The sequence below is a fragment of the Elephantulus edwardii genome, unplaced genomic scaffold (genome assembly GCF_000299155.1).
Source record: "Elephantulus edwardii isolate Elephantulus edwardi_28Jun2011 unplaced genomic scaffold, EleEdw1.0 scaffold00148, whole genome shotgun sequence".
In the NCBI taxonomy this organism is placed as follows: Eukaryota; Metazoa; Chordata; class Mammalia; order Macroscelidea; family Macroscelididae; genus Elephantulus; species Elephantulus edwardii.
This window is the reverse complement of record NW_006399898.1, coordinates 7,338,449-7,357,277: the sequence shown is the minus strand read 5'-3', so window position 1 is coordinate 7,357,277 and position 18,829 is coordinate 7,338,449. Positions and strand designations below refer to the sequence as shown.

Genomic DNA, 18,829 nt, shown 5'->3' with positions numbered 1-18,829 from the left:
GACTGGCTGTTCTAGTCTCCCCAAAGGTGCCTCGGAATAAAGCATGGCCATTGGCCTCGGAAAAGTCAGTGAAAGACATTCTGACCATGGGGCAGACCTGTGACAGCTGGTCAAGCAGGAGCGAGGGTGTCAGACAAAGCCAGCAGATGGGTCAGTGTTAAGAGGCTGGCAAAAGTCAGCTCCCTCTCCTCTGAAGACCATTCCTGGGCCCTGGCCTTGAGCTCACCTCCTCCTTGGCGATGGTCATGCCGTCTTGCACGTCTCCAAACACGGTGGGCTGGAGGAAGTAGCCACGGTCAGCGGCAGGCCCACCCCCACACAGCAACTTAGCCCCTTCCTGCTTCCCGGACTGGATGTAGCCAAGGATCTTCTTGAACTGTTCCTCATCCACCTGTGGCAGGAGGAGCAGCATTAATTGGGACGCGATGCAGAGCCGGACCTGCTCAGGACCACACGTGACTGAGGTGGCAGAAACGCAAAGTCCCTGTAGGGAAGCCCCGCTGGCCAAGAAACCAAGAAAAAAAGGCTCCAGCTCAGATATAAGCCAAGAAATGACAATCAAACCCTTTGGTTTTTATAGAAATGTAAAACGCTGAGAAAACGCACTGGTGTCAGGAGTGTGGCGCTCACGCGCTGCTGGGAGGCTGAGCTTCAGCACGTTCAGCAAGTGGATCGATCATTAAAAAAAAAACCACCAGTCAAATGTTCACACCGCTGTTTCAGCAACACACTGTCGGATTCCATTTCTATGAAATGTCCAGAAAAGACACGTCCATGGAGGCAGGAGAAAAGGGGTACCTGAGGGGCTGGAGATGGGGATAAGGAGTGCTCAGGGGTAAGGGTTCTTTTTCTGTGATAAGGATATTCTGGGACTAGATAATGGTGAAGTACACAAGACTTTTAATATACCAAATGTCACTGAAGTTTATGCTTTGTGTGTGTGTGTGTGTGTATGTACCGTCAAATCAGATCTGACTAGTACAGGAGGAGATTGTCCCCCCTTTTTCCGGCAGAGCATCTGGTGGATTCGAACCGTGTGCCTCTGGGATTGTAGTTGCAGCTCCTTACCACTAGGCCACCAGAGCTCCCCTAAAGTCTATGCTTTTAAACAGTGAGTTGGATGGTATGTAAATGTTTGAACAGTCTGCTGTGGGAGTTCAGCAAGGAGGGTGTGCCTTCACCTCACAGACGCTGGACATGTTAGGGGAAGGTTGGTCCCCAGAGGACATCATGGGGGGGGGGAAGTTGACAGTTGGTGAAAAATGAGGTAGAGCCCCAATGAGACAGACTGACAGAGAGACTACAGTCTGGTCCGACACGCTTGTGAGGGAGGCGCAGCGACAGGCAAGGGCTGAGCTCTCGGACGTGGGCCTGTTAGAACTTGGGAACCAGCTCCAGGGCAGCGAACTCCAGCACAGTTTTAATGAGTTCAAATTGATGAGAAATCCCTCCCCTCGCCCACCCCATGGCACTTGTTGGGTACGTGTGTGTCGTCCTAGCCGTTTAATGGATGGCCAGCACCCAAGAATCAACCCTTTTTTTGCACAGATGCTCAAGGACTCCTGCAGCATGTGCATTATGGCCTGACTGCAGGTACCACATCCGCACCTTGCAGCCGCCTGAGTCAGGAGGAGTGTGCAGGGCCCCACGGCTCATCACACAGCTCGTCAATGGCAGCGCCTCCGCTGCCTCTGCTGTTACAGGCTTACCTGCGGCCCCTGCTCGGTCTTGCTGTCAAAGGGGTTCCCAACCACGCGGGCCTTGGCCCGGGCCACGCTGCGCTCCAAAAACTCTGCATACACATCCTCCTGCACGTAGGTCCGGGAGCCAGCGCAGCAGCACTGGCCCTGGTTGAAGAACAGGGCAAAGTGGGCCTGCTCCACGGCCCAGTCCACTGCGAAACAGGGCAGACGGGCTGTGTGAGTAGAGACCCCAGGAGCAGGAGGAGAAGGTGCCTCATGCAATCAGACACCACGCGGCTCAGCCAGCTGGACTCCAGAGAGGATGGAGGCTGGGGAGAGGCTCAGCCTGGTGGCCAGCTGAGGGCCACGCTTGAGGTCGGGGCTTTGTCTGAGGCCCCAGGGGCAGGGTCAGTTAGGAGCAGATGGCGAGGACCACAGGAGTGCATGTGAAACCAGGACATGGACCCCCAGCCACCCCTCTGCCCCGAAGAGCTTACTGTCAGCATCAGACATGATGATGTTGGGGCTCTTGCCCCCCAACTCCAGGGTCACTCTCTTGAGGTTGCTGTCCCCTGCCGCCACCTGGATAAGGCGGCCAACCTTGGGGAAGCAGAAACAGGCATGCTACCACTGTGTGCATGGTCACCTGTGTGTGGGCGCGTCTGAGGGCTAAACGCTCTCAGAGGACACAAACTATGAGTCCTCCAACGTCGGAAAGCAGCTGCCTGACAAGAGCCTGGAGCTCTCCACGGTCCGGCCCGCCCCAGCCGTGGCTGCACTGCGTGAGGAGACCCTCAGATGCAGTGACTGCAGTCGGAGAAGTGGGCACTCCATGGGACAGGCCCAGAGCCCGATGCTGGATGCATGCCAGGGCCGGTCCTCGTGTGGCCCTCACCTGGCACCACAGCAGGTAGCTCTGGCTTTGTGAGGTCTAAATGGCCATGGGACGCTGGCCCTCCCCATGAACATCCAGCACACAGCTCAGCTGCACTGTCGCTCCTGGCACAGACAGTGACCTGGCATCAACCACTTGGAGGCAAATCCCTGGAGCACAAATTCCACACCCAGAAGCAACCATGAGTGCTTCCCTCTACGGACAGGGGACCTCAAGACCCTCAGGATGTCTCACCTCAGTGGAGCCTGTGAACGCCACCTTGTCCACATCCTTGTGAGAAGCAATGGCCGCCCCGGCCGTAGGGCCATATCCAGGAATAATGTTGACCACGCCAGGGGGGAAGCCAGCCTGCAGACAAGCAGCAAGGGCACTGGTTGAGTCCTTCTCTAGCCAGTGGGACACACTGGGGTGAGGGCAGGGGAAAGCCATCCCCTCTTGGAGACTTGGTTAAGGTCTCGTGTTCCCTGGTAGCCAAACATCTCTGCACCAGTTACCGTGAGGCTGTGGTGATGTAGGTTGGGTCCTAACTCAATGGTGGTGCCCATGAAGTGGAGGGAGATAGGGAGACCAACCCAAAGGAAGACAGAGGCTGGAGTGATGGTGACTGCAGGCTAGTACGCCAGACACTGGGAAGACCAAGGAGGGAAGCTTCCCGTGAGTGTCGGACACAGCTCAGCACCTGCCAGCAGCAGGTTGGGTTGTTCGAAGCCGCCTGGTTTGGGCCCTTTGTCGCAGTAGCCCTCAGAGACTGAGGCGGCGAAGGCAAGCTCACGCAGGGGCAGGTTTTTTAGGGGACTGTGGAAGAGCTCTAATAGCAGGGACCACAGCCCATTCCTTGGGGTCCCTGTGAATGCTGTCCCTCCCCCATGACATTCATTTAGAACAATGGCTTTTGTTCTTAGCAGGAGAGCCAAGGTAGGAAACAGGTAAGGAGAATATGGTCACGGGGGAGGTCAGTCCCTCCTCCGCTCCCAACCCCGCTCAAGGCCTCTCCTCGGACACCGCCACGAAGATGCTGAGAAGTTAAGACAAGAAGTGACGCACCTCCTTGATCAGATTGGCCACGTAGAGGGCGGTGAGCGGAGTCTGTTCGGCTACCTTCATCACAACCACGTTGCCAGTTGCCAGGGCGGGGCCCAGCTTCCAGGCCTGCATCAGGAGTGGGAAGTTCCACTGCAATACACAGAGCCCCCCCGCGGGGCCAAGCCCCCTCAGAGAGCCACACTGGCCAGCAGAAAGGGGCACCTCGAAGAGTGAATGGACCGACCCCACCCCCACCCCGTGTTCTCTCCACAACTTAAGAAAGTCTCACCAGGCGAGAGGCAGGTGGCTGATAAGAGCAACAGAAGTTGATACTTCCTAGGTACCTGACCCGATGCTGGGCCCCTATCAGGCACCACACCGAATCCTTCCCCCCTTCATGCCCATTTCCCGGAGGAGGACACTGAGGTCACAAATGGCAGGGCTGGGACTGAGCTTGCGGTGGCTTCTCAAAGCCTGCCTTCCTCCCCTCCATCCTTGCTCCTTCGGGCATCAGCCCTCAGCGGTGACCCTTCTCCCCCGTGAGCCTCTCAGAGCCCCGCGCTCACCGGGATGATCTGGCCGCACACTCCAACGGGCTCGTGGCGCGTGTAGCTGAAGAAGTCCCCGTCGATGGGGATGGTCTTCCCGTGGTACTTATCAGCCCAGCCTGCATAATACCTTCAACGAAGGAAAAGGACAAGCAGCTCAATCAATGACTATTAAGGAAGCTGCAAGCTCTGAAACGGGGAGAAAAACACCCTAAACTGGTCTAATTGAGACTGTCTAACAATCACCCTGACATCTGGCTTATTTCCCAGAAAGACTTAACCCAGCACTGTCAGAGTAGATAACCACCAGGCTTCAGAGCCATGGGGAGGCTGCTAGCATCCCAGATTCTGGGTGGCCACTTCTGACCCCCGCAGCCCGACATTCTGGGCACAGATGCCCAGGTATCCCTATGCTAGTAAACACCCCAATGATTGAAACATGAACCCTAACTTAGTCCAGCTAATCCACAGACCAGCATCTGCACTTTTGGGTTCAATCTGGGGGCAAAGCGCGGCCCCACAAACACATCAGCAGTTCCTGTGTGGAGCACCCTCCAGTTACAGAGCGAACCCCGTGAAGAGCTCGTGATCCAGACCATCGACCCCAGAGCCGGTGCTGACAACCTGATGTGTGACAATGAAATGCGGCCCCTGCACCATCCTGCCTGTCTCCAGCCGAGTCTACTGTTGTCGAATCCACACACAGCTGTGGACCCTCCGCCCTGGGGCTCACTTCCCAGGGCTGCACTGGACCATGTTCTGGCGGGACCCAAAGGGCGCATTGTGGCTGGTTCTCTGAAGCAGATTGCCAGGCCTTTTTCCCTGGTCTGTCTGAATCTGGGAACTACTGAACCCTGCCCACATGGGTGACCCTGTTGGTATTCCAAATACTGGTAGTACAGCTCTTGCCACCACAGCAACACAAAGGTACATATGGACAGACAGTCTAGACAGAGGATCTAGACAGAGAAAGGGACATCACTTCCCCAAAACTAAACCCAAACTCCCTACTATCTAGTCAATTCCAACTTCTGGCAACTGCGATTGAGCTTCAGGGCTGCCAGTCCTAATGGGCACAGCAGTCTGTGGACCCCCCACCCCCAGACTGCATCACGAGAGCCCCGCAGAGCCGGGGTAGAAACAGCAGCTGTGCTTTTAGAGGATGTAGGGTTGATGTTTTCAGAGAGATGAAGGATGCAAGAGGAAGACGTCTGGATAGGGAGTGGCGCCTGGCACAGTCAGCCCCAGGCCCGAGCTCGTCTCAGTCTGGATGGCGAGCTCAGGTCAGAGGAAAGCTGCCGAGGAGCGGCCACACTCAGCCTGTGCGCTGAGAGCGTCGTTGCTCGCTTCCTTCCAGACCCGCTGTGATCAGCACCGTTTCTTTGTCAGTGAAGTAGCACGAGGCACACTGCTTAGACTCGGGAAGGCCTGTGGCTCCCTCCCTCAGGGGGCCTCACCCAGCAGGGTGACTGGCAGCGGTGCTACTGACATTGGTCATTTCTGTCGCTACTGAGGTGATTCTGAACAGAGAGGCCCCAGAAGGTGTCTAAGACTGTAGGATCTTTATAAAAAGATCGCCTGTCTTCCTCCTGCAGACCCACTGGCAGCTTTCAACCGTGGACCTTCACAGTTGACAGCCCAGCATTTAACAGCCAAACGTGAAACCCAGAAACCACCATCAAGCCACGGCTGACTCATAGCCGCCGTGTAGAAGAGAGTAGGCCAGTCCAGCAGGACCTCCGAGTCGGCTGCCCTCCTGGAAGCTGACCATTCTACCTTCTCCTCTGGAAAGACTGGCACTTTCCAATGCCTGCAAGTCCATTTCCACTCATGGGCGCCCTTTACGATAGAGTCGAGCTGCCCTCAGCACTCCCACGACCTCAGTCGTGAGAGAGGCAGACTGTCTCATCTTTCTCCCATGAAGTGGCTGCTGGGTTCGAACCGTCAGTCTCTTGGTTAGTGCCTTAGCCACTGTGCCACCAGAGCAGCCTGGCTGGCACTAAGGGCTCGTGGGAAGCTGTCCTGTGGACTCTGGTTGTTTAGCACCACTGGCCTCTGTCCACCAGCTGTGATACCAAATTCACAGCCTCCTGTCCCGGCTGTTTCCTGGGAGAGGACAACTCTCCTCCACCACCTGGGTGCACACAGATACTGGGGGAACAGCCTTTTTTTCGTTCAGTGATCTGTCCACTCCAGCCGCACGGCTCTGACTCAAGGCCAGACACTCAGCGTCCCTCTGCCGAGAATCTGGCAGCATTATGGGTGGGGATCACAGACCCAGAGGCCAGGGCAGGCTGTACAGGCAGCCGCGTGCCAACATGAGCACTGGTACAGGGGCAGCGGGGCTGGAGGCGGGCAAAGCAGAAAGGCGGGAAGGGCAGCAGTCAGTGAGAAAGGCTGAGCTCAACCCTCCAAGCCCCAGTCTCCCTGTATCACGTGAGTACATCTATGTCCCTTGTAATCCCAAGGGCTCTAAGCCCTGCTTCTCACAATAGAAAATAATGAAAATAGATCATAAAATGGAAACAGAAAAGCAAAAGAGAATCAACAAGATCAGAAACAAGTTGGTAAGCTTTTAGCTAGATGAAGTAACAAAGAGAAGACACCAATTACTAAAATCAAAAGTGATCAAACAAAACATTTCTGAGTAAGCAATCGCTATCAGACCTGAGACTGAAAGAGAAGAGCTTGTCCAGCTCCCCGGGACTTGGGCTTTTGCCTGTCTGTGTCTAGATGTGTCCCTCCAGCCCCACCCTCACCTCTCTGGCACCAGAGAGTCCTGAGCCCGTACCGGAGACACTTGACGACCATGTCCAGGTCCACCAGGTAGGATATGACATAGGGCTTGCCATTGTCCAGAGTCTCCAGGGCCTGAGAAGAGAGAGCAGGGTCAGCACAGCATTCTGGGAAGGGAGGGACAGGGGAGACGGGCTGGTGAGCACCATCTAGATGTGGACGGAGAAGCTCGTGGGGGCTACAAGTGTCGCTGGCTTCTGGGCCGCTGCTCCTCCGTCTCCAAGGCAGAGGGAAGAGACAGGTACATTGACACCTCTTCCATCACCTCACAGGCTGGTTTCTGAGTTTCTGTATCACACCTGGGTGCTGAGAATCCAGTGAGGAACCTTGTTATTGACTGTGTCCCCACAAATTAGTGTGTTTGTGCATACAAAGCCCGTGTAGACAGCACATACACACAGAATGTGAGAAGTGCTCCTAGGAAGCTGATGTGTAATGGAAGGAGGGGTGCTGTATGGTTTGCAGTGGACAGCTCCTTCCATATTGATGAAATGTGTCCTGTGTGGAAGACCTAGCTGTCCGTAAGTCTCTCCTTTTTGGCCATGTTAATGAGATCTTGCCAGGGAAGTTGTTACTGTGTGCCATAAGTCAGAACCAACTGAGAGCTGACCCCGCAGCAGGTGTTCAGAGGGAGTGAGCCCCGTGGGAGGAGACTGCCCATCTCTCTACCACAGAGCAGGGAGCACTGGTGGCTCAGTGGAAGGAGCTGTGGGGCCAACCCAAGGACCCACGGTTCAAATCCACCAGCTGCTCTGTGAGGAAAGGTGCCAGAGGAGGGAGGGTCCTAAACATAAAGACCACTGAGTTCTACATCAATAGCACACGAGACACAGACACACACAGGTGCCATCCGGGGTGCCAGCTGCAAGCGTAGGCTTGCCAAGGTTGATTGCCGTCACCAGAACTGAAGATTGCTGAGCATAGCCCGTCGGCACACACCTGTAGGAGGTGGCTGGGCAGAAAGAAGGTCCAAATGATGGCAGAGGAAGGGCACCTAGGCAGAGGGAACGGCATGGGCACCTGCAGGAGGAGGCCTGGCCCCAGGAGCCCGAGAGAAAGCTGGAGGGCTAGGTCCAACAGGATGCAGGCCCCCACCAGACCGGCAGGCCAGGACACCAGCTCCCGGGAGCAGGACCTTGTCCCAAGGATACACAGTGCCATGGAAGGTGTATGGGGGATTGCCATGGTGCATTTACATTCTAGAAGGATCACCTTGGCTGCTATGTGCAGGGGGGGTCAGGACAGGGCCAGGGTTACGTCCCTCTCAGATTCCCTCTGTCCCATACAGTCAGGTGGACACCATGCAGGGACACATCTGATCCTTGGGCTCACTCCCTCAAAGACCTCCCCAGCACGGCTCCTCTACCCTCTGGATCAGTCTCCTCGTTTTTTAGCCAGACCCTCCTACATCCAGGGGCCGGGGAGGTTCTTCTGGTTGGACCACTCTCCACCCTGCTGCCCCGTCACCGGTCACTGCAGCCTCATGGCCCTCAGAGTGCTCTGAGCCATTGGCTCCAGAGAGGAGCTGGCCGAGGACTCACCGCCAGGTAGGTCCGGTCCCGCTCGATCAGATCCGCCAGGCGGTTCAGCAGCCGGCCCCTCTCAGATGCGTCCATCCGGCGCCAGGGCGAGCCCAGCTGGAACGCAGCCCGGGCGGCCTTCACTGCCAGGTCCACGTCTTCCTGAAAAACACCCAGGGGGAAAGCAGGCCTTCTCCTCCGTAAACACCTCCAGGTGCCAGGCATCCCAAGGCCTCAGGCCAGAGTGACCACCAATGCAGGGAGCTCTGGGAGGGCCTGTCTACATGCCTCCTGGCCTGGAGGGTCCTGCTTGGAAGCTCAGACTCCAGGGACAGCACTGGACCTCCTCTGCCCTCAGTGTCATAACAGAAATGGGGACCCTGACTGCCTCCATTTCTGTTTTAATTCAATCTCTCCCAAAGAGTCTCAGAGAGAGAGGCCCCTGGGGCCACTGCTCGGATCAGGCCCTTTTCGCTCCTAAGAAAGGAAGCCCAGCAGAATACACTACTCTCTGTGATGACGGGCATGTTCTAATAAACCAGGTTTGAGAGCCTCCCTCTCCCTGAGGAAGCAGGAAGGGAAACACAGCAGCTCTGTTCATACAGAGAAGTGTTCAGGGAGGCGGGAGGCACAGCGTTCACTGATATCAAACACACTGGCCAGCAGTTACCTAGAAAAAGCCAAATACTCCTTCAGCAAAGACCTAGTTCTGCAAGAAGGTGGAAGATTCTTGAATTGTTTCTAATCCCTTTTCTATTAAAAAAGGAACACTTGAACTGAGCTTATAAAACACAATTAATCCCATAAACACCATAATCATGTATAATTCCCACAAGATCTGCTACAGCCTCTGAGCTAGATTACAGGAGACTCAAATCCTGCCCAACAGGACTTCTTCCATGATCGCTACCAAACTGACCTTCACATGTCTGGAGAAGAGACTGGATCAGACCTCCCCAGAGTCACTTCTAAATTACAAACTCACAGCCATGTGGGTTATGAATCTTGTACCTCTGTGTACAGCGAACAGTACTGTCCATTCGTGTACTGGAGTCCTTAAACTGTTAACAACATGTAAGGTGGTCAAATTAAAACCACAAAACGATATAGAATGGGGGGAAAGTATTAAACCATCCTACTGGTGATGATTATGCAACCTCAATGTCATTCATATCACTGAATTACACACATTAACTGCTGAAATGATGTTATGTATGCTTTGTATTTTAATAAACTAAAAACACCATCCTTGCCCATCCTGGAGCTGCCTTCACAGCTCCTGGGTGAGTAAAGGGCTCTCACCTTATCCCCTTCCGCCACCTGACAGATGACCTCTCCATTGGAGGGGTTGATGGTGGGGAATGTTTTCTTGCTGACGGCATCTCGCCACTCATTGTTTATGAAGATCTACAGAGAGAAGAAAAAAAAAGATTGTCTTGGTAAACTGACAACAGGCCCACCAGGGATGCATAAACAAACACAGAGAAGGAAACCTCCAGAGAGAAAAGGTGGGTGCGCCGCAGAGGGGGGCATCCTGGGATTGACAGCACAGGCCTTGGAGGCAGTCCAGTCCGAGTGCCCACTCGGCCTCTCTAGACCAAGTGGCCCCTGTCGAGCCACTTGACCTTTTGGAGCATTGTGTTACTGTCTCTGAGAAGGGAACAGGTCTCCACCTGGTCCAGTCATCTAGGGCTCAATGACAGACACAAAGGCTTGACGCAAAGTGTGCCTGACGTGAGGCTTGGCTGAGCCCCACGGGCCTCGGCCCTCTCAGGTGCAGGCTTGGCCTGGGCTCCTCTGAAGACACGATGGGGTAGGGTTGTAGGATCACGTCTACACCTCGGGGGCCGACAGGCAGTTAGCTTCCTCTCCAAGTGCTCGGGTTTCCTGACAGCACAAGGCTTCCTACGTGGCAGAGAGTTGTCACAGAAAGGGCTCCCAGAGACCCAGCAGAGCCTGAAAGACTTCCTGAGAGCTAGAGACTGGACCGGCTGACTCCACTGCCCATGGGGATGACCAGCGGAGGAAGGGGCACCTGTTTACTCTGAAACTCCATCCCAGGGTGTTGCTGTGCAGACTCAAGCACAGTGGGGCCAGAAGGTCGGCTGGGATGCTCGAGGAAGGCCTCTCTCAGGAGCACTGCCCCAAATGACGCAAAGAGGCGGCCACCAGTGACAAAGGACGAGTGGTGCAGGCAGCAGGGACAGCAAGAGCAGAGATCCCGGGACAAGGAGAGTGGGTACATTGAGGGAAGACTAGGGATAGCCAAGTCCCTGCTGAACCAGGACGTGCAGGAGGCCGCAGGGCAGGGTGGGTCTGCAAAGAAGCCCTCAGGAAGGCGGCTGGCTCAGAATTTCAGACCAATTTGCGTGTTTACAGTGGAGTAAAGACAGCTGCCAGGGCTGGGGAGACTTTGCTGGTCACTGCTATTCTGACCTGGTGATGGCCATCATGAGGTTTTACACTCGTCCAGGAGACCAAAGCTCTGGTGGCCTGGCGGTCAGAAACTGCTCTGCAGTCACAAAGGCGTGTGGTCCAAGCCCATCAGCTGGAAGAAGGCTGGGCAATCTCCTGCCATGCAACGTACTGGCTCTGAAAACACCCTGGAGGGTCAGCTCTGGGTCGGTACCAAAAGCAGCATAGGTGGCACCAGGTGGTGAGGGTCAAGCTAACGAAAAGGTCAGTGGTTTGAGATGCTCAGCTGCTCCGCAGGAGAAATACGGGCAGTCTCCTGCCATAGAGACTTCATCAGCCCCGGGAGATTCAGGGGTGGCAGCCAAGTCAGAATCCACGTGACAGCACTGAGCTGTCCTGGAGTGAACAGCTCAAGGTCGGGAGATGGGAGCAAACTGCCTCCTCTTCTGAGAAGGGCTCCTTGCAGCTTAAGGAGGAGTGGGGTTTGCTGTCCGCTCCCCAGGCCCTTGGCAGGGGAGGGGGTCCTCAGGAGACACAGATCTCCCAGCAGCCTGCTCTCCTTGGGATTGGACAGCTGGCGTCTCAAGGCCAAGTCCAGCAAGCGAGGGGAGACCCCACGGCCTGACCCTGGCTGAGGACTCAGGGGGGCCATGTGCAGTCCCCAGGAGCCAGGGGCCGAGCATCACAAGGCCAAGTCATCAGCTCAGTGCTGGACGCAGGCCAGTGGCTTAGGCGGGACTGCCCAGTGACCACAAGCTGGGGGTTGCCGGCTCTTCCAGCGCCTGCTTGTGTCACTTCTAGCTGGTTGGCTGTTAACGGAAAGGTCTGCAGTTTGCAGCCATCACGGGAAGGACGGGACAGGCAGCTCCCGTAAAGCCTGGGTAACCTGGCGAGGAGGCCTGTCCTCCAGGGTCACTGCGGATCAGAACCGACTGGCCAGTAGTGGGTGGATGTCCCGGGAAATCTCCAAGTCTGGGCAAGAACAGGGCCTTCCACAGAGAGCAGGGTGAAGGGTCAGTGTGGAAGCACACCTATTTGTCCCCCAAGAAGGCGGGAGCCGTGGGGCACGAGGTCAGGGCCAGGGCAGCAGGAGAGGCCGTTGTGTAAGATGTGGCGTTGTGTAAGATGTGGCTGGTGGCTTTCCCAGGCTCGAATTCTTCATCTCCAAGCACCCCTGATCCCTGCTCCCCACCTGAGCCCCCGGATAAAACAATGGTGTGGGGAAACATTAACCTAGACTCTTTTTGAAATCCCTGGTAGAATGGTTTCAAATGAGTTGGTTGATCATTAATCTTTAGGGAAATGTCACTTTATTTCTTCCTGCAGGAAGGCTACGGGATTAGCTCAAGGGCGGTGACCATCACTAACATACTTAACCATACTTAACCCTTAGCGATGAACCAATTCTCCAGCTGTGTAAACACCTCCTCTGTGTAGTTCCAGGATCTTTTCATCACCCCAACCCATTAAAAGCAAATCCCACACCATTACCTGTCACTTCTCCTCTCCAGCAGCCCCCGGTAAACAAGTCAGTGGTGTTAAGTACATTCTCCACACTGTGTAAACACCACTAGATAGAGTCCAGTTTCAGAATATTTTCATCATCTAATGCCATTAATTGGGGTAATTGGGGTGGGTGAAAAGGAGATGGTGAAATTGGCACAGGACAGAGCAGGGTTTAGGGCTGCAGTACGTAGGGTCGCTATGAGTCGCAAGCGACTCGACGGCACATAACAACAACGCCATTAAAAAGGAAACCCCACACCATCACCTGTGCCCCCTCCTGTCTCCAGCAGGCCTGGCAGCTGCCAGTTTCTCTCTCTGGACTTGCCTCCGGGGCCCCTTCTGTCAGGGGTCTGTCACTCGCTGTGTTCCCGAGGTTCACACGCAGCAGGTAGAAGAACCTGCCCTCCTTTCAGGGCTCCATAGAACTCCAGGTGTGTGGGTACCAGCCTGTGGTCATCTGTCCACTTGCTGAGGGACAGTTAGGCGATTTTGCCTTGTGCTATTGTCAGCAGCATGAGAATGAACATCCCCTGCCAACATTGGTTGGAGTCTCTTCCATTTGGGGGGCGCATGCCTAGGAAACTGTCACAGGGTCACCTTACACCTAATTGTTTTAAGGAACCATCACGCTGATCGTGGCTGGACCATTTTCGGTCCTTATCAACACCGTCAAACCAAGTATCTACACGCGCCGCCTTCAGTCCTCTCAGGGAGACTGTGGGGCAGAACAAAAGGCCCCTCGGGTGCCCGGGGCCACAGTCTCCATGGAGTTAGGCTGCCCTTCCGCCAGGGACAGCCAGTTCGTGTCTCAGGCTAGCGACATGAATGCTTTAACCACAGCGCTGCCAGGACTCCACAGCCTGTGTGGTGCCCGTTCAGAGCCCCGCCGTGGGTGGCTTTGCTCCCCTGCGGCCGTCTGAGCGGGGTGGGGGTATCTCCTCGTGGTTCTGACAGGCGCTCCCCCGACGCCTGGTGATACTGTACCTTTCCATGGGCCTGTCGGCTGACTCATCCTCTCTAGGGGGACTCCCAGGGTTGTGGGGTGCAGGGGGAGTCCCGAGAACACCTGAGAAGGGCCTGGCACACACCGACTGCCCCTGTGGTCATCCTGCTGCTCTCAGCCTCTTCTCCCCCTACCCACGGCCACTGCACATTCAGTCAATTAGGTTCAAGGTCTAGCATGTGGCTGGTGGGGGGCAGACCTGGGCCCCCCACACACCAACCAGGAGGAAATCCACTGTGTGTCAGGGAAACAGCTCTTTACCGGCTGTCACTCTGGGACAGTCTCCTGCCAGGAACTTTATTTTCCCAGATTATTCCCACTGAACCCTCACAGCAAACCTAGGAGAAGCACTTCATCCTCTCAGAGGAGGACACTGAGGCACAGAGAGGCCGAGCCACCTACTGGAGGTCACATGGCTTGAGGGACAGAGGCAGGGTTTGAACACAGGACTTTGTGCCATCCAGGCCTGTGCTCTGCCAGCAGCTCCTCCAATCCCACCATCTGTCACCCCCTGGGACGGGCTGCATGGGAAGCTCCATCTCTCTGTGGACACTCATTTTTATTCTGTGTGGTGTCCTGGGTTCAAATCCCAGCTCTGCCCTATTCAGGCTGTTCTCTGAAGCCTCATCCCCCAGGAAGCCGATGTGAGGACCATGTACAGCATAGCATGCAGGCCCCTAAACCAGGCCCTCAGCCCAGGGTCTCAGAACACAGCCCTGCAACAGTCCTCCAGATCCTGTCTCTGGGAAAGGGGCCAGTGTTTTTCGCAAGCCAGCAAACTAAACAGCTTTCACTTCTTATTTTGCAAAGATAAGAAAGCAGGAAAGCAGCAGACCAGGGACTGTGTGGCCTTCCTCCCCCACACCCTCCTCCCAGAACACAAAGAGCTAGGACTCCAGAAAGGCCTCTTAAAAGGTCCCTATTTGCCTTTCAAAACCCAGCATTTGCAGGGAGGTTGACCTGCGGGCAGGAGCTCTGGTGTCAGGGGACAGTACTGGCAATCTGCCTCTTCAACCACTTGGTCTTGGTGACTACTCCCCACCAGGGCACTCGGCTTTGGCTTTGCTGGTGATCTTCCAGACAAGGTGTCTGCTTTTAAATGGTGAGTGTGCAGTTACCACTCGTAGCTGCCCCTCTGGAAGGTTCTCAGAGACTGTGAGCCACACAGGAGGAGAATGCCCATCTTTTGCTCTCGGATCAGGTGGTGGATTCAAATTCAAAGCACCTGCCTTTGGGTCGGCAGAGAAATCCCTTACCCACTGGGACAGCTCGATCACCATTGTCATTGTTGCTGTTCTGTGCTGTCAAGTCGGGACCAACTCATAGCTGACCCTCTGGTGGGTTTTCAGAGGCAGAGAATTGCATCTTTCTCTCACCATGCGGCTTGTGGATTTGAACCTGAGGCTTGTGTTTTGCCAGCACAATTCCTAAGCCACTAGAGCTCCCTTTTAAATGGTGAGTAGACTGAATTTTACACAACCCATGCTTCCTCCTCAACTGAAAACACAAGCCTGGGCCTGCCTCCCTGGACCTCCCCCCATTAGAGCCCCATGTTCCCATCCTAGGGCCAGGCCTGTGCCTCCCCCTCCTCCCCTCCCCAGCCCTGGAGAGCTATGGATAGGGACGAACTGTCCTCAAGCTGGGCCCTGGACCTGCCAAGTTCTGGTAAACTGTCAAGTTCAGGGAATCTCAAGGCAACTCCCCTTAAATAAACAACAGGCAGATTCTGGCCAAGTTCTTATCACTTCCTGGTCTGGAAATCCAAAGCTGAACTTATGTAACAGGCTCGATGGTCACCTGGGTCAGGGAGCCTCCCGCTGCCCCCTCCTCATCTCTTACGCAGGACTGGCCAGGGACGCATGAAAATCCTCTACTTGCTGTAGGTTTTGAGGAATGATTCTGTGACAAGCACGAGAGGCACTCAGCTGTAGCCGACAGCGTCCATCAGGGCAGGCACAGTGTACAAGCACAGAGGGACAGCAAAGCCCCCACTCCCTGCGGGTGTCCTGGTGGCCCAAGACACTTAAGACTGGAGGGGGAAAATGAAACCAGATGGCTTCAGACAGGGCTCCCCAAGACTGTGGGTTCCCCAGGATAGTGGGCTCTACAGACAGGTGGTTTCACACACAGGGGACTCCCCAGGATAATGAGCTCATCAGACAGGGGGTGCCCTAAGATAGTGGGCTCCACAGGGAGAACTCCCAAGAATAGTGGATTCCTCAAGATAGTGGCCTCTACAGACAGGGGCCTCCCTAGACAGGGAACTCCTCAAGATAGTGGGCTCCACAGATGGGGGCTCCGCAGACAGGGGCCCCTGATGCCACTTTGGGAGTGTGCAGAGGGTCAGGCAGTGAGGAAGAACCTGGCACAGGTAGGACTGGACAAGCCAGGGCGGCAGCAGGAGCACTGCCCAGGGCACAGAAATGGGTGAGGCCAGAAGAGGGAGAGGGCAGAGTTTCAACCTAGCACCTCCTGTGACCCAGGAACTGTGTTGTACTGGGGGTGAAAGGGGACAGAGGGGACAGGTGCCCGAAGGCCATGTCCCGCCGCATCCTATGTGCCAACGAGCTAACGCCCACTGGCAGTTACAGAAGCAGGATGCGTCCGCTTCCTCCCTCAGCAGCTGCTGGGTTCCAACCCCAGAGCTCTTGGGTAGCAGCCTTGTGCTCCCAGGCCTTCTGGAGGGGACACCAGCTTCCCCGCAGTTTATTCTGGGCATCATACCCTCATGAGCGACAGCCCAGGACTTCCTCCCAAGACACAAGCTGTTACTACTCCCAGTGGCTCCCAACAGCCTATCCACGTGACGCTGCAGATCTGGTCCCCGTTTCTGTGTCAAACTAGACCATCAGATTGGCTGAACTCAAGCTTGATGCCATGGGGACTCAGACACGGGTGAGATTAGCAAGTGCAAAGGGAAATGGTGGGCTCTTTATACTTTGGACTCGCGCTTCTAAGCTTGATCCCAGTCTGTCTCTTGTGAATGTTATGGTGTTGGGCTTTAATCTCAGGTGTCTGATCTACCTTGGGTTGGTTTTTGTGTATGGTGTGAGATGTGGATCCTGCTTCAGCTTTCTGCAGGTGGAAGTCCAGTTTTGCCAGCACCATTTGTTGAAGAGGTTATCATTTCCCCATGTGATAGCTTTGATTTCCTTGTCAAATATCAGTTGGCCATAGACAGCTGGGTCTATATCTGGGTTCTCAATTCTGTTCCATTGGTCTATGTGCCTGTCATTGTACCAGTACCATGCTGTTTTGGTTACTACTATGGGGTTTTGAGGTCAGGGAATGCTATGCCTCCAACATCATTTTTGTTTCTCAGAAGTGTTTTGCTTATTTGGAGTCTCTTGCCTCCCAAATAAATTTAATAATTTCCCTTTCAATTTCCTTGAAAAATTAATCTGATTTACAAAAAGAAATGCACAATCTGAAGAGGCTAAAATGATGCATGGCACCTTCTAAAGATTAAATCCATGTTTGCCTCAGAAATTTTTTCCAACAGACTGATAACCCAATTACAAAATGGGCAAAACATATAGAAAGAATTTTCAGAGGAAGATATTCGAATGGCAAACACATGAAGAAATGCTCCAAATCACTAGCAATAACAGAGATGCAAATCCAAACCACAATGAGGTATCATCTCACTCCAGTAACAGTGGCAAAGTGTTAACAGGGCAGCAAGTAATAATGATTGGAGAGGATATGGTGAGATGGGAATTTTATACATTGTTGATGGGACTGTAAAATGGTACAACCATTCTGGAAGGCAGTTAGGTGCTTCCTCAAAAAGCTGAACGTAGAAATTCCATATGACCCAGCTATTCCATTACTTGAAATATACCCTGAGAAAATGAGAACTGAGGCACAAACTGAGATTTGTACACCGATGTTCATAGCAACATTATTCAGCATCGCAGGAACATGGAAACAGTCAAAATGCATACATACCCAATCACACGGAGACATGCATAACACATCTGCTCACAGGGAGACGTGCACACACACACACGCCCACATGGAGATGTGCACACTCACCCACCCACACGGAGACGTGCATACACATGGACTCACGGAGACGTGCATACACATCTGTACACACCCGCTCACACAGAGATGGGCGCACACACTTGTACACGCTCACTCACATAGAGATGTTCTGGCCCCACACCCTGCCCCACAAGGCCTATGGGTCTCCACACCCCTGGCTCTGCTGCTCGGCAGCGGGCAGGCACGCTTTCAGCCTGCAGAGGTGGCTGTGGTTTGGCCGCTTCCATCCAGTGTCGTCCCCTCCTCCGGCCAACCCGAGCAGCTCTAGTGTCGCCATGCTCCCCTCACATGAACCCGCAAACATACTGCAGGGAAAGCCCTTCTGTATGACAATAATACCGAGTGCTCTGTAAACTAACTTCCCTCACGCCAGGAGCACAGGATTGTAGCCAGAAGTCATAACCATCATATATTCAGTGCACACTTACTAAGCGCGGCTGTCGGTCAAGCTTCGTGCTAGGTGTTGGGAATACAAGTGTGAGCAAACACAGCCTCTCCTCCTGGTTTCAAATGCACGATTTGATCACTGTTTAATGATTTGATTTGCTTCCTTGTCTAACCACAGGATCAGTCCACAGAGGGCTTGGGGAATGGTACAGTTGGAGAGGGCTGAATCTGAAGCCATACTGCTTTGAACTTAAAACTCCCTGGGCCTCAGTTTCCCTCATCTGTAAAATGGGGCAGCAGCAACCCTTGGCTCAGAGCCACTGGCAGGAAGGATGTAAGGTCACAGAGTAAGCAAATCCTCAGCATAGGTGTCTGGTAGAGAACAGACGTCAGTAACTATGTTTTTATCTAGTTAGGAAGTAGTTGTGTGTCATGAAGTCGGAATCAACTCATAGCTGACCCTCTCACGGGTTTTCTGAGTCACTAAACTGCAGGGGTGTGTCTATGGCACAGGCATCCTGGAGCGGTTAGTTAGTGCAGCCAGCCCACAGCATAGGAGCTGCACCCAGGAGGTCAGAGTGCAACTTGTATCCATTGTAAACTGTTGTCAGAAGCAAAAATAACCTGGAAGGGAGCCAGAAAGAATCCTCAAGACTTTGGGATTTTAATAATTGGCTCCTGAACCAACTGAGTGCCTTCTCAACAAAAAATAAAACCAGATGATCCAAGCTGGGCCTTACTCAGCCTACAGCCATTCCAAACCACTGCTGAGCCTAGTGTAGACCCTTCTTGAAGAAGCAGACTGTGATTCTCGTTCTCAGCAGCAGCAGGGCTACAATTCTGGTGACGTTTCTTTTTTCCATTTGCTGTGACTGCTGTTTGATGCCATCGAGTTGATTCCGAGATCTTGTGTCACAGAACACACCCCACCGTGCACATCCTCAGGTGTCACAGAACACACCCCACCGTGCACATCCTCAGGTGTCACAGAACACCCCCCACCG

General features: G+C 54.3%; 1 protein-coding gene across 2 annotated transcripts in view; it reads right to left on the bottom strand.

The window, feature by feature from the left end:
- Nucleotides 1–18,829, bottom strand: part of ALDH2 (aldehyde dehydrogenase 2 family (mitochondrial)) — a 31,050-nt gene that overhangs the window by 4,235 nt on the left and 7,986 nt on the right. Inside the window, exons 2-10 of one of the 2 annotated variants that reach the window (XM_006894672.1) lie at nt 9,767–9,871; nt 8,486–8,626; nt 6,940–7,019; nt 4,167–4,278; nt 3,622–3,750; nt 2,812–2,925; nt 2,180–2,282; nt 1,710–1,894; nt 227–391 (exon numbers count right to left, since the gene is read on the bottom strand). In XM_006894672.1, the coding sequence (XP_006894734.1) occupies nt 227–391; nt 1,710–1,894; nt 2,180–2,282; nt 2,812–2,925; nt 3,622–3,750; nt 4,167–4,278; nt 6,940–7,019; nt 8,486–8,626; nt 9,767–9,871 (1,134 nt within the window). The remainder of the gene's footprint in view (nt 1–226; nt 392–1,709; nt 1,895–2,179; nt 2,283–2,811; nt 2,926–3,621; nt 3,751–4,166; nt 4,279–6,939; nt 7,020–8,485; nt 8,627–9,766; nt 9,872–18,829) is intronic. The other variant, XM_006894673.1, reaches the window with a different exon arrangement.